The sequence below is a fragment of the Coregonus clupeaformis genome, chromosome 5 (assembly GCF_020615455.1).
Source record: "Coregonus clupeaformis isolate EN_2021a chromosome 5, ASM2061545v1, whole genome shotgun sequence".
Taxonomy (NCBI): domain Eukaryota; kingdom Metazoa; phylum Chordata; class Actinopteri; order Salmoniformes; family Salmonidae; genus Coregonus; species Coregonus clupeaformis.
Window position 1 is genome coordinate 27,734,437 of NC_059196.1, and position 15,017 is coordinate 27,749,453.

The 15,017-nt window shown below is 50.2% G+C and overlaps 1 protein-coding gene across 1 annotated transcript in view; it reads left to right on the top strand.

The window, feature by feature from the left end:
* LOC121566923 (F-BAR and double SH3 domains protein 2) overlaps positions 1–15,017 on the top strand; it is an 83,411-nt gene that overhangs the window by 22,207 nt on the left and 46,187 nt on the right. The window contains 1 exon segment of the mRNA XM_045213849.1: positions 7,595–7,640. Within this exon segment, the coding sequence (XP_045069784.1) occupies positions 7,595–7,640 (46 nt within the window).

Sequence of the window (15,017 nt, forward strand, 5' to 3'; positions counted from 1 at the left end):
TTCAAGGCACACTTAACCAGCATGGCTACCACAGCCTTTTGCAGCGATCCGCCATCCCAACTGGTTTGGTTTTAGTGGGACTATCATTTGTTTTCAACAGGACAATGACCCAACACACCTCCGGGCTGTGTAAGGGCTATTTTACCAAGACGGAGAGTGATGGAGTGCTGCATCAGATGACCTGGCCTCCACAATCCCCCGACCTCAACCCAATTGAGATGGTTTGGGATGAGTCGGACGGCAGAGCGAAGGAAAAGCAGCAGAGTGAAAGAAAATAATCTTGTTTACTACATGATTCCATATGTGATATTTCATAGTTTTAATGTCTTCACTATTATTCTACAATGTAAAAACAATAGAAAAAATAAAGAAAAACCCTTGAATGAGTAGGTTTGTCCAAACTTTTGACTGGTAGTGTGTGTGTGTGTGTGTGTGTGTGTGTGTGTGTGTAAATACAGTGGGGAGAACAAGTATTTGATACACTGCCGATTTTGCAGGTTTTCCTACTTACAAAGCATGTAGAGGTCTGTAATTTTTATCATAGGTACACTTCAACTGAGAGATGAAATCTAAAACAAAAATCCAGAAAATCACATTGTATGATGTTTAAGTAATTAATTTACATTTTATTGCATGACATAAGTATTTGATCACCTACCAACGAGTAAGTATTCCGGCTCTCACAGGCCTGTTAGTTTTTCTTTAAGAAGCCCTCCTGTTCTCCACTCATTACCTGTATTAACTGCACCTGTTTGAACTCGTTACCTGAATAAAAGACACCTGTCCACACACTCAATCAAACAGATGCCAACCTCTCCACAATGGCCAAGACCAGAGAGCTGTGTAAGGACATCAGGGATACAATTGTAGACCTGCACAAGGCTGGGATGGGCTACAGGACAATAGGCAAGCAGCTTGGTGAGAAGGCAACAAATGTTAGCGCAATTATTAGAAAATGGAAGAAGTTCAAGATGACGGTCAATCACCCTCGGTCTGGGGCTCCATGCAAGATCTCACCTCGTGGGGCATCAATGATCATGAGGAAGGTGAGGGATCAGCCCAGAACTACACGGCAGGACCTGGTCAATGACCTGAAGAGAGCTGGGACCACAGTCTCAAAGAAAACCATTAGTAACACACTACGCCGTCATGGATTAAAATCCTGCAGCGCACGCAAGGTCCCCCTGCTCAAGCCAGCGCATGTCCAGGCCCGTCTGAAGTTTGCCAATGACCATCTGGATGATCCAGAGGAGGAATGGGAGAAGGTCATGTGGTCTGATGAGACAAAAATAGAGCTTTTTGGTCTAAACTCCACTCGACGTGTTTGGAGGAAGAAGAAGGATGAGTACAACCCCAAGAACACCATCCCAAGCATGGAGGTGGAAACATCATTCTTTGGGGATGCTTTTCTGCAAAGGGGACAGGACGACTGCACCGTATTGAGGGGAGGATGGATGGGGCCATGTATCGCGAGATCTTGGCCAACAACCTCCTTCCCTCAGTAAGAGCATTGAAGATGGGTCGTGGCTGGGTCTTCCAGCATGACAACGACCCGAAACTCACAGCCAGGGCAACTAAGGAGTGGCTCCGTAAGAAGCGTCTCAAGGTCCTGGAGTTGCCTAGCCAGTCTCCAGACCTGAACCCAATAGAAAATCTTTGGAGGGAGCTGAAAGTCCCGAAACCTGAAGGATATAGAGAAGGTCTGTATGGAGGAGTGGGCCAAAATCCCTGCTGCAGTGTGTGCAAACCTGGTCAAGACCTACAGGAAACGTATGGTCTTTGTAATTGCAAACAAAGGTTTCTGTACCAAATATTAAGTTCTGCTTTTCTGATGTATCAAATACTTATGTCATGCAATAAAAAGCAAATTAATTACTTAAAAATCATAAAAAAATTTGATTCCGTCTCTCACAGTTGAAGTGTACCTATGATAAAAATTACAGACCTCTACATGCTTTGTAAGTAAGAAAACCTGCAAAATCGGCAGTGTATCAAATACTTGTTCTCCCCACTGTATATATACAGTGAGGAGAACAAGTATTTGGCAGAACTTAATATTTGGTACAGATATTTGGACAACCCCGAAACCTGGCTGTGTGTTTCGGGTCATTGTCATGCTGGAAGACCCAGCCACGACCCATCGTCAATGCTCTTACTAAGGGAAGGAGGTTGTTGGCCAAGTTCTCGCGATACATGGCCCCATCCATCCTCCCCTCAATACGGTGCAGTCGTCCTGTCCCCTTTGCAGAAAAGCATCCCCAAAGAATTATGTTTCCACCTCCATGCTTCACGGTTGGGATGGTGTTCTTGGGGTTGTACTCATCCTTCTTCTTCCTCCAAACACGGCGAGTGGAGTTTAGACCAAAAAGCTCTATTTTTGTCTCATCAGACCACATGACCTTCTCCCATTCCTCCTCTGGATCATCCAGATGGTCATTGGCAAACTTCAGACGGGCCTGGACATGCGCTGGTTTGAGCAGGGGGACCTTGCGTGCGCTGCAGGATTTTAATCCATGACGGCGTAGTGTGTTACTAATTGTTTTCTTTGAGACTGTGGTCCCAGCTCTCTTCAGGTCATTGACCAGGTCCTGCTGTGTAGTTCTGGGCTGATCCCTCACCTTCGTCATGATCATTGATGCCCCACGAGGTGAGATCTTGCATGGAGCCCCAGACCGAGGGTGATTGACCGTCATCTTGAACTTCTTCCATTTTCTAATAATTGCGCCAACGGTTGTTGCCTTCTAACCAAGCTGCTTGCCTATTGTCCTGTAGCCCATCCCAGCCTTGTGCAGGTCTACAATTTTATCCCTGATGTCCTTACATAGCTCTCTGGTCTTGGCCATTGTGGAGAGGTTGGAGTCTGTTTGATTGAGTGTGTGGACTGGTGTCTTTTATACAGGTAATGAGTTCAAACAGGTGCAGTTAATACAGGTAATGAGTGGAGAACAGGAGGGCTTCTTAAAGAAAAACTAACAGGTCTGTGAGAGCTGGAATTCTTACTGGTTGGTAGGTGATCAAATAGTTATGTCATGCAATAAAATGCAAATGAATTACTTAAAAATCATACAATGTGATTTTCTGGATTTTTGTTTTAGATTCCGTCTCTCACAGTTGAAGTGTACCTATGATAAAAATTACAGACCTCTACATGCTTTGTAAGTAGGAAAATCGGCAGTGTATCAAATACTTGTTCTCCCCACTGTGTGTGTGTGTGTGTGTGTATATGTGTGTGTGTGTATATGTGTGTGTGTATATATATATATATATATATATATATATATATATAATATACAGTTGAAGTCGGAAGTTTACATACACTTAAGTTGGAGTCATTCAAACTCGTTTTTTCAACCATTCAACAAATGTCTTGTTATCTTTTATTTAACGTTTATTTCAGGGATAGAAAACAAATTCAGTGTAAACTTAAACCAGTAAAACCAGATATAAAGTATGTAGAAAATATAATGGGCCTATATATTTTTTAATAATATAATATTGGAGAACTAACAATCACCAGAATAAAAGCTTGATAGTCAGGGAGAATTTTAAATTCCCCAAACAATTAATTTAGCAGTATTGATTTTGTTATTATGTTAACACCGCATTAGCCATGGCGAAATGCAGGAAATTGGCTTTAAAACTAAAACATTTTCTCTCAGCTGTGAGAGAACTGCCCAGATGGGGGGCCTCTAAAATGTTCTCTAAAATTCAGCTGCACCAATTGGCTGACCGTGTCCATTACCATGTTCCCTGCCACACCCACCACCTTAGCCCCTTCTTTATCTACTGCTTATAACTAGAAGTGAAGTATAACTATAAAAAATCTAAGGTGTGACAAATAAATGATATCCAGCTCAGGGCTCCAGCTATGCATTTGGTTTGTTAACTAGCTAACTAAGTGGCTAGATGTCAAGGTCAAGCTTCTTGGCCCCTTGTGTTCACTTCAGGTAATACTGTATACCCTGGTATGGTACAGAAACAGTATGACGGTATTCAAATCTGAATAGCGCCCAACCCTAGTCTGTGTGTGTGACTGGTATGGTCATGGTCTCTGAATGCCACTCTGATACAGGGCAATATGATGTGATGAGACTGTATAGTCGTGGTCAAAAGTTTTGAGAATGACACAAATATTAATTTTCACAAAGTCTGCTGCCTCAGTTTTTATGATGTCAATTTGCATATACTCCAGAATGTTATGAAGAGTGATCAGATGAATTGCAATTAATTGCAAAGTCCCTCTTTGCCATGAAAATGAACTTAATCCCCAAAAAACATTTCCACTGCATTTCAGCCCTGCCACAAAAGGACCAGCTGACATGTCAGTGATTCTCTCGTTAACACAGGTGAGAGTGTTGACGAGGACAAGGCTGGCGATCAGTCTGTCATGCTGATTGAGTTAGCATAACCGACTGGAAGCTTTAAAAGGAGGGTGGTGCTTGAAATCATTGTTCTTCCTCTGTTAACCATGGTTACCTGCAAGGAAACACGTGCCGTCATCATTGCTTTGCACAAAAAGGGCTTCACAGGCAAGGATATTGCTGCTAGTAAGATTGCACCTAAATCAACCATTTATCGGATCATCGAGAACTTCAAGGAGAGAGGTTCAATTGTTGTGAAGAAGGCGTCAGGGCGCCCAAGAAAGTCCAGCAAGCGCCAGGACCGTCTCCTAAAGTTGATTCAGCTGTGGGATCGGGGCACCACCAGTGCAGAGCTTGCTCAGGAATGGCAGCAGGCAGGTGTGAGTGCATCTGCACGCACAGTGAGGCAAAGACTTTTGGAGGATGGCCTGGTGTCAAGAAGGGCAGTGAGGAAGCCACTTCTCTCCAGGAAAAACATCAGGGACAGACTGATATTCTGCAAAAGGTACAGAGATTGGACTGCTTAGGACTGGGGTAAAGTCATTTTCTCTGATGAATCCCCTTTCCGATTGTTTGGGGCATCCGGAAAAAAGCTTGTCCGGAGAAGACAAGGTGAGCGCTACCATCAGTCCTGTGTCGTGCCAACAGTAAAGCATCCTGAGACCATTCATGTGTGGGGTTGCTTCTCAGCCAAGGGAGTGGGCTCACTCACAATTTTGCCTAAGAACACAGCCATGAATAAAGAATGGTACCAACACATCCTCAGAGAGCAACTTCTCCCAACCATCCAAGAACAGTTTGATGACGAACAATGCCTTTTCCAGCATGATGGAGCACCTTGCCATAAGGCAAAAGTGATAACTAAGTGGCTCGGGGAACAAAACATCGACATTTTGGGTCCATGGCCAGGAAACTCCCCAGACCTTAATCCCATTGACAACTTGTGGTCAATCCTCAAGAGGCGGGTGGACAAACAAAAACCCACAAATTCTGACAAACTCCAAGCATTGATTATGCCAGAATGGATGTGGCCCAGAAGTTAATTGACAGCATGCCAGGGCGGATTGCAGAGGTCTTGAAAAAGAAGGGTCAACACTGCAAATATTGACTTTTTGCGTAAACTTAATGTAATTGTCAATAAAAGCCTTTGACACTTATGGAATGCTTGTAATTATACTTCAGTATACCATAGTAACATCTGACAAAAATATCTAAAAACACTGAAGCAGTAAACTTTGTGAAGACCAATACTTGTGTCATTCTCAAAACTTTTGACCACGACTGTACAGGCGGTGACTGAGGATATGTCACATCTATGATGTAATACTAGGCCTATCTATGTTATAGTATATCTATGTTTGGATTCCATGCATTCCTTTGCTGTGATAAGGGCTCCACTGTCCCGCTCTGGCGGATGTATGGGGGATGGGAGGAGGGCGGGATAGAGGGACAGAAAGGGACTGAGGGACGGGGGAGAGAGGGGAGATGAGGGACGGGGCAGAGAGAGAGAGGGACTGAGGGAGGGAGGTAGGGGAGATGAGGGACGGGGCAGAGAGAGAGAGGGACTGAGGGAGGGATGGAGGGAGGTAGGGGAGATGAGGGACGGGGCAGAGAGAGAGAGGGACTGAGGGAGGGAGGGAGGGAGGTAGGGGAGATGAGGGACGGGGCAGAGAGAGAGAGGGACTGAGGGAGGGAGGGAGGGGAGATGAGGGACGGGGAGAGAGAGAGAGGGACTGAGGGAGGGAGGGAGGGAGGGAGGGGAGATGAGGGACGGGGAGAGAGAGAGGGACTGAGGGAGGGAGGGAGGAGGGAGATGAGGGACGGGGAGAGAGAGAGGGACAGAAAGGGACGGAGGGAGGGAGGGAGGGGAGATGAGGGACGGGGGAGAGAGAGAGAGGGACTGAGGGAGGGAGGGAGGGGAGATGAGGGACGGGGAGAGAGAGAGAGGGACTGAGGGAGGGAGGGAGGGGAGATGAGGGACGGGGGAGAGAGAGAGGGACAGAAAGGGAATGAGGGAGGGAGGGGAGATGAGGGACGGGAGAGAGAGAGACAGAAATTCCTGGCTTGCATAACCGTGCGGTCGCTGAGTCCACCCTCTTTCACTCTGCTCTCCTTTCTCCCTCTTTCTCTCTCTTTCTCCCTCTCTCCCTGCCTTCCCTCTCTCCGTCTCTTGGCAATGGACCAAACCAACAGAAATCCCCTCCAGAACACTAAATGATAGTAGAATGTACTTCGCCCTGCTCCGCCACATGGCTTAGAAGAGAACACACACACATACACACAAACGCATTACACACACGACACACGACACATGCACAAGGATGTTGAGCTGAAAACATTGCTTTGGTTGTCCTTTTAAAGATCAATCAGAGTCATTTTGATTGAAATGGTTCATAAAGCAGTGTTTGACGGGAACAGTTGTGACTATGTTGCTAGGGAGAATATACCAGTGAGATTCCCATGCTATGTTCCTCCAGTCATGTAGCCTGGTAGTGAGATTGCCATGCTTCCATCCTCCAGTCATGTAGCCTGGTAGTGCGATTGCCATGCTTCCATCCTCCAGTCATGTAGCCTGGTAGTGAGATTCCCATGCTTCCATCCTCCAGTCATGTAGCCTGGTAGTGAGATTCCCATGCTTCCATCCTCCAGTCATGTAGCCTGGTAGTGAGATTCCCATGCTTCCATCCTCCAGTCATGTAGCCTGGTAGTGAGATTCCCATGCTTCCATCCTCCAGTCATGTAGCCTGGTAGTGAGATTGCCATGCTTCCATCCTCCAGTCATGTAGCCTGGTAGTGAGATTCCCATGCTTCCATCCTCCAGTCATGTAGCCTGGTAGTGAGATTCCCATGCTTCCATCCTCCAGTCATGTAGCCTGGTAGTGAGATTGCCATGCTTCCATCCTCCAGTCATGTAGCCTGGTAGTGAGATTGCCATGCTTCCATCCTCCAGTCATGTAGCCTGGTAGTGAGATTCCCATGCTTCCATCCTCCAGTCATGTAGCCTGGTAGTGAGATTCCCATGCTATGTTCCTCCAGTCATGTAGCCTGGTAGTGAGATTCCCATGCTTCCATCCTCCAGTCATGTAGCCTGGTAGTGTTTCACTGGGAGGTGTGTTCTAGCCTGGTTTACATTCTGTCACACTACTCCATCTGCAGCACAGTCAATGGTTGATCTCCTTTTGTCTATCAACTGTAACCTCTCTCTCTGTCTCTCTCTCTGTCTCTCTCTCTAGGACATACAGTCTGAAGAAGGGCCAGTTGGAGAGGGACTATGCCCAGGTAAGAGCCTGTGTAGTACAACCTGAGGGTCTTTCTCCTCTCAGGAGCCAGTGAACCATGTCCCTGGAGCAGGGGCTTCTAACCAGGCTGGCCCTTAGCTCTCAATATCTGTCCCTAGGAGTAGTGGAGGGGCTTCTAGCCAGGCTGGCCCTTAGCTCTCAATATCTGTCCCTAGGAGTAGTGGAGGGGCTTCTAACCAGGCTGGCCCTTAGCTCTCAATATCTGTCCCTAGGAGTAGTGGAGGGGCTTCTAACCAGGCTGGCCCTTAGCTCTCAATATCTGTCCCTAGGGAGTAGTGGAGGGGCTTCTAGCCAGGCTGGCCCTTAGCTCTCAATATCTGTCCCTAGGAGTAGTGGGAGGGCTTCTAACCAGGCTGGCCCTTAGCTCTCAATATCTGTCCCTAGGAGTAGTGGAGGGGCTTCTAACCAGGCTGGCCCTTAGCTCTCAATATCTGTCCCAGGAGTAGTGGAGGGGCTTCTAACCAGGCTGGCCCTTAGCTCTCAATATCTGTCCCTAGGAGTAGTGGAGGGCTTCTAGCCAGGCTGGCCCTTAGCTCTCAATATCTGTCCCTAGGAGTAGTGGAGGGGCTTCTAACCAGGCTGGCCCTTAGCTCTCAATATCTGTCCCTAGGAGTAGTGGAGGGGCTTCTAACCAGGCTGGCCCTTAGCTCTCAATATCTGTCCCTAGGAGTAGTGGAGGGCTTCTAACCAGGCTGGCCCTTAGCTCTCAATATCTGTCCCTAGGAGTAGTGGAGGGGCTTCTAATCAGGCTGGCCCTTAGCTCTCAATATCTGTCCCTAGGAGTAGTGGAGGGGCTTCTAACCAGGCTGGCCCTTAGCTCTCAATATCTGTCCCTAGGAGTAGTGGAGGGGCTTCTAACCAGGCTGGCCCTTAGCTCTCAATATCTGTCCCTAGGAGTAGTGGAGGGGCTTCTAACCAGGCTGGCCCTCAGCTCTCAATATATGTCCCTAGGAGTAGTGGAGGGCTTCTAACCAGGCTGGCCCTTAGCTCTCAATATCTGTCCCTAGGAGTAGTGGAGGGGCTTCTAACCAGGCTGGCCCTTAGCTCTCAATATCTGTCCCTAGGAGTAGTGGAGGGGCTTCTAGCCAGGCTGGCCCTTAGCTCTCAATATCTGTCCCTAGGAGTAGTGGAGGGGCTTCTAACCAGGCTGGCCCTTAGCTCTCAATATCTGTCCCTAGGAGTAGTGGAGGGGCTTCTAATCAGGCTGGCCCTTAGCTCTCAATATCTGTCCCTAGGAGTAGTGGAGGGGCTTCTAACCAGGCTGGCCCTTAGCTCTCAATATCTGTCCCTAGGAGTAGTGGAGGGGCTTCTAACCAGGCTGGCCCTTAGCTCTCAATATCTGTCCCTAGGAGTAGTGGAGGGGCTTCTAACCAGGCTGGCCCTTAGCTCTCAATATATGTCCCTAGGAGTAGTGGAGGGGCTTCTAACCAGGCTGGCTCTTAGCTCTCAATATCTGTCCCTAGGAGTAGTGGAGGGGCTTCTAACCAGGCTGGCCCTTAGCTCTCAATATCTGTCCCTAGGAGTAGTGGAGGGGCTTCTAGCCAGGCTGGCCCTTAGCTCTCAATATCTGTCCCTAGGAGTAGTGGAGGGGCTTCTAACCAGGCTGGCCCTTAGCTCTCAATATCTGTCCCTAGGAGTAGTGGAGGGGCTTCTAACCAGGCTGGCCCTTAGCTCTCAATATCTGTCCCTAGGAGTAGTGGAGGGGCTTCTAACCAGGCTGGCCCTTAGCTCTCAATATCTGTCCCTAGGAGTAGTGGAGGGGCTTCTAACCAGGCTGGCCCTTAGCTCTAATATCTGTCCCTAGGAGTAGTGGAGGGGCTTCTAACCAGGCTGGCCCTTAGCTCTCAATATCTGTCCCTAGGAGTAGTGGAGGGGCTTCTAACCAGGCTGGCCCTTAGCTCTCAATATCTGTCCCTAGGAGTAGTGGAGGGGCTTCTAACCAGGCTGGCCCTTAGCTCTCAATATCTGTCCCTAGGAGTAGTGGAGGGGCTTCTAACCAGGCTGGCCCTTAGCTCTCAATATCTGTCCCTAGGAGTAGTGGAGGGCTTCTAACCAGGCTGGCCCTTAGCTCTCAATATCTGTCCCTAGGAGTAGTGGAGGGCTTCTAACTAGGCTGGCCCTTAGCTCTCAATATCTGTCCCTAGGAGTAGTGGAGGGGCTTCTAAACCAGGCTGGCCCTTAGCTCTCAATATCTGTCCCTAGGAGTAGTGGAGGGGCTTCTAGCCAGGCTGGCCCTTAGCTCTCAATATCTGTCCCTAGGAGTAGTGGAGGGGCTTCTAACGAGGCTGGCCCTTAGCTCTCAATATCTGTCCCTAGGAGTAGTGGAGGGGCTTCTAACCAGGCTGGCCCTTAGCTCTCAATATCTGTCCCTAGGAGTAGTGGATGGGCTACTAACCAGGCTGGCCCTTAGCTCTCAATATCTGTCCCTAGGAGTAGTGGAGGGGCTTCTAGCCAGGCTGGCCCTTAGCTCTCAATATCTGTCCCTAGGAGTAGTGGAGGGGCTTCTAACCAGGCTGGCCCTTAGCTCTCAATATCTGTCCCTAGGAGTAGTGGAGGGGCTTCTAACCAGGCTGGCCCTTAGCTCTCAATATCTGTCCCTAGGAGTAGTGGAGGGGCTTCTAACCAGGCTGGCCCTTAGCTCTCAATATCTGTCCCTAGGAGTAGTGGAGGGGCTTCTAACCAGGCTGGCCCTTAGCTCTCAATATCTGTCCCTAGGAGTAGTGGAGGGGCTTCTAACCAGGCTGGCCCTTAGCTCTCAATATCTGTCCCTAGGAGTAGTGGAGGGGCTTCTAATCAGGCTGGCCCTTAGCTCTCAATATCTGTCCCTAGGAGTAGTGGAGGGGCTTCTAACCAGGCTGGCCCTTAGCTCCTCAATATCTGTCCCTAGGAGTAGTGGAGGGGCTTCTAACCAGGCTGGCCCTTAGCTCTCAATATCTGTCCCTAGGAGTAGTGGAGGGGCTTCTAACCAGGCTGGCCCTTAGCTCTCAATATATGTCCCTAGGAGTAGTGGAGGGGCTTCTAACCAGGCTGGCTCTTAGCTCTCAATATCTGTCCCTAGGAGTAGTGGAGGGGCTTCTAACCAGGCTGGCCCTTAGCTCTCAATATCTGTCCCTAGGAGTAGTGGAGGGGCTTCTAGCCAGGCTGGCCCTTAGCTCTCAATATCTGTCCCTAGGAGTAGTGGAGGGCTTTTAACCAGGCTGGCCCTTAGCTCTCAATATCTGTCCCTAGGAGTAGTGGAGGGGCTTCCTAACCAGGCTGGCCCTTAGCTCTCAATATCTGTCCCTAGGAGTAGTGGAGGGCTTCTAACCAGGCTGGCCCTTAGCTCTCAATATCTGTCCCTAGGAGTAGTGGAGGGGCTTCTAACCAGGCTGGCCCTTAGCTCTCAATATCTGTCCCTAGGAGTAGTGGAGGGGCTTCTAACCAGGCTGGCCCTTAGCTCTCAATATCTGTCCCTAGGAGTAGTGGAGGGCTTCTAACCAGGCTGGCCCTTAGCTCTCAATATCTGTCCCTAGGAGTAGTGGAGGGCTTCTAACCAGGCTGGCCCTTAGCTCTCAATATCTGTCCCTAGGAGTAGTGGAGGGGCTTCTAACCAGGCTGGCCCTTAGCTCTCAATATCTGTCCCTAGGAGTAGTGGAGGGGCTTCTAACCAGGCTGGCCCTTAGCTCTCAATATCTGTCCCTAGGAGTAGTGGAGGGGCTTCTAACTAGGCTGGCCCTTAGCTCTCAATATCTGTCCCTAGGAGTAGTGGGAGGGGCTTCTAACCAGGCTGGCCCAGCTCTCAATATCTGTCCCTAGGAGTAGTGGAGGGGCTTCTAGCCAGGCTGGCCCTTAGCTCTCAATATCTGTCCCTAGGAGTAGTGGAGGGGCTTCTAACCAGGCTGGCCCTTAGCTCTCAATATCTGTCCCTAGGAGTAGTGGAGGGGCTTCTAACCAGGCTGGCCCTTAGCTCTCAATATCTGTCCCTAGGAGTAGTGGAGGGGCTTCTAACCAGGCTGGCCCTTAGCTCTCAATATCTGTCCCTAGGAGTAGTGGAGGGGCTTCTAGCCAGGCTGGCCCTTAGCTCTCAATATCTGTCCCTAGGGAGTAGTGGAGGGGCTTCTAACCAGGCTGGCCCCTTAGCTCTCAATATCTGTCCCTAGGAGTAGTGGAGGGGCTTCTAACCAGGCTGGCCCTTAGCTCTCAGTATCTGTCCCTAGGAGTAGTGGAGGGGCTTCTAACCAGGCTGGCCCTTAGCTCTCAATATCTGTCCCTAGGAGTAGTGGAGGGGCTTCTAACCAGGCTGGCCCTTAGCTCTCAATATCTGTCCCTAGGAGTAGTGGAGGGGCTTCTAACCAGGCTGGCCCTTAGCTCTCAATATCTGTCCCTAGGAGTAGTGGAGGGGCTTCTAACCAGGCTGGCCCTTAGCTCTCAATATCTGTCCCTAGGAGTAGTGGAGGGGCTTCCTAACCAGGCTGGCCCTTAGCTCTCAATATCTGTCCCTAGGAGTAGTGGAGGGGCTTCTAACCAGGCTGGCCCTTAGCTCTCAATATCTGTCCCTAGGAGTAGTGGAGGGGCTTCTAACCAGGCTGGCCCTTAGCTCTCAATATCTGTCCCTAGGAGTAGTGGAGGGGCTTCTAACCAGGCTGGCCCTTAGCTCTCAATATCTGTCCCTAGGAGTAGTGGAGGGGCTTCTAACCAGGCTGGCCCTTAGCTCTCAATATCTGTCCCTAGGAGTAGTGGAGGGGGCTTCTAACCAGGCTGGCCCCTTAGCTCTCAATATCTGTCCCTAGGAGTAGTGGAGGGGCTTCTAACTAGGCTGGCCCTTAGCTCTCAATATCTGTCCCTAGGAGTAGTGGAGGGGCTTCTAACCAGGCTGGCCCTTAGCTCTCAATATCTGTCCCTAGGAGTAGTGGAGGGCTTCTAGCCAGGCTGGCCCTTAGCTCTCAATATCTGTCCCTAGGAGTAGTGGAGGGGCTTCTAACGAGGCTGGCCCTTAGCTCTCAATATCTGTCCCTAGGAGTAGTGGAGGGGCTTCTAACCAGGCTGGCCCTTAGCTCTCAATATCTGTCCCTAGGAGTAGTGGATGGGCTTCTAACCAGGCTGGCCCTTAGCTCTCAATATCTGTCCCTAGGAGTAGTGGAGGGGCTTCTAGCCAGGCTGGCCCTTAGCTCTCAATATCTGTCCCTAGGAGTAGTGGAGGGGCTTCTAACCAGGCTGGCCCTTAGCTCTCAATATCTGTCCCTAGGAGTAGTGGAGGGGCTTCTAACCAGGCTGGCCCTTAGCTCTCAATATCTGTCCCTAGGAGTAGTGGAGGGGCTTCTAACCAGGCTGGCCCTTAGCTCTCAATATCTGTCCCTAGGAGTAGTGGAGGGGCTTCTAACCAGGCTGGCCCTTAGCTCTCAATATCTGTCCCTAGGAGTAGTGGAGGGGCTTCTAGCCAGGCTGGCCCTTAGCTCTCAATATCTGTCCCTAGGAGTAGTGGAGGGGCTTCTAACCAGGCTGGCCCTTAGCTCTCAATATCTGTCCCTAGGAGTAGTGGAGGGCTTCTAACCAGGCTGGCCCTTAGCTCTCAATATCTGTCCCTAGGAGTAGTGGAGGGGCTTCTAACCAGGCTGGCCCTTAGCTCTCAATATCTGTCCCTAGGAGTAGTGGAGGGCTTCTAACCAGGCTGGCCCTTAGCTCTCAATATCTGTCCCTAGGAGTAGTGGAGGGGCTTCTAACCAGGCTGGCCCTTAGCTCTCAATATCTGTCCCTAGGAGTAGTGGAGGGGCTTCTAACCAGGCTGGCCCTTAGCTCTCAATATCTGTCCCTAGGAGTAGTGGAGGGGCTTCTAACCAGGCTGGCCCTTAGCTCTCTATCTTCTATCAGACTTGGCATGATGCTGAACATAAGCTCACTTACACACACATGCATACATATTGGGCTAGGCCTACATAGACACACACACACTTGAGGACACTACTACTAATGCACTCTCTCTCTCTCTCTCTCTCTGAGCAGCTGTCCACACAAATAAACGTTGTTTTCTGGTCTCATCGGCCTCAGCCTGCTGAACACAGACGAGAGGGAGAGAGACTGGGGGAGAGGGAGAGAGACTGGGGGAGAGGGAGAGAGACTGGGGGAGAGAGAGAGAGAGAGAGAGAGAGAGACTGGAGGAGAGAGAGAGAGAGACTGGGGGAGAGAGAGAGACTGGGGGAGAGGGAGAGAGACTGGGGAGAGAGAGAGAGAGAGAGAGAGACTGGAGGAGAGAGAGAGAGAGACTGGGGGAGAGAGAGAGACTGGGGGAGAGGGAGAGAGACTGGGGGAGAGAGAGAGAGAGAGAGAGAGACTGGAGGAGAGAGAGAGAGAGACTGGAGGAGAGGGAGAGAGACTGGGGGGAGAGAGAGAGAGAGAGAGAGAGACTGGAGGAGAGAGAGAGAGAGACTGGGGGAGAGAGAGAGAGACTGGAGGAGAGAGAGAGAGAGACTGGAGGAGAGAGAGAGAGAGACTGGGGGAGAGAGAGAGAGAGACTGGGGGAGAGAGAGAGAGAGAGAGAGAGAGACTGGAGGAGAGAGAGAGAGAGACTGGGGGAGAGAGAGAGAGAGACTGGGGAGAGAGAGAGAGAGAGAGAGAGACTGGGGGAGAGAGAGAGAGACTGGGGGAGAGAGAGAGAGAGACTGGGGGAGAGAGAGAGAGAGACTGGGGGAGAGAGAGAGAGAGAGAGAGAGAGAGACTGGAGGAGAGAGAGAGAGAGAGAGAGACTGGAGGAGAGAGAGAGAGAGAGAGAGAGAGACTGGAGGAGAGAGAGAGAGAGAGAGAGAGAGACTGGAGGAGAGAGAGAGAGAGAGAGAGAGAGACTGGAGGAGAGAGAGAGAGAGAGAGACTGGAGGAGAGAGAGAGAGAGAGAGAGAGAGACTGGAGGAGAGAGAGAGAGAGAGAGAGAGAGACTGGAGGAGAGAGAGAGAGAGACTGGAGGAGAGAGGGAGAGAGACTGGGGGAGAGAGAGAGAGAGAGAGAGAGAGAGAGACTGGAGGAGAGAGAGAGAGAGAGAGAGAGACTGGAGGAGAGAGAGAGAGAGAGAGAGAGAGACTGGAGGAGAGAGAGAGAGAGAGAGAGAGACTGGAGGAGAGAGAGAGAGAGAGAGACTGGAGGAGAGAGAGAGAGAGAGAGAGAGACTGGAGGAGAGAGAGAGAGAGACTGGAGGAGAGAGGGAGAGAGACTGGGGGAGAGAGAGAGAGAGAGAGAGAGAGAGACTGGAGGAGAGAGAGAGAGAGAGAGAGAGACTGGGAGGAGAGAGAGAGAGAGAGAGAGAGAGACTGGAGGAGAGAGAGAGAGAGAGAGAGAGAGAGACTGGGGGAGAGAGAGAGAGAGACTGGAGGAGAGAGAGAGAGAGAGAGAG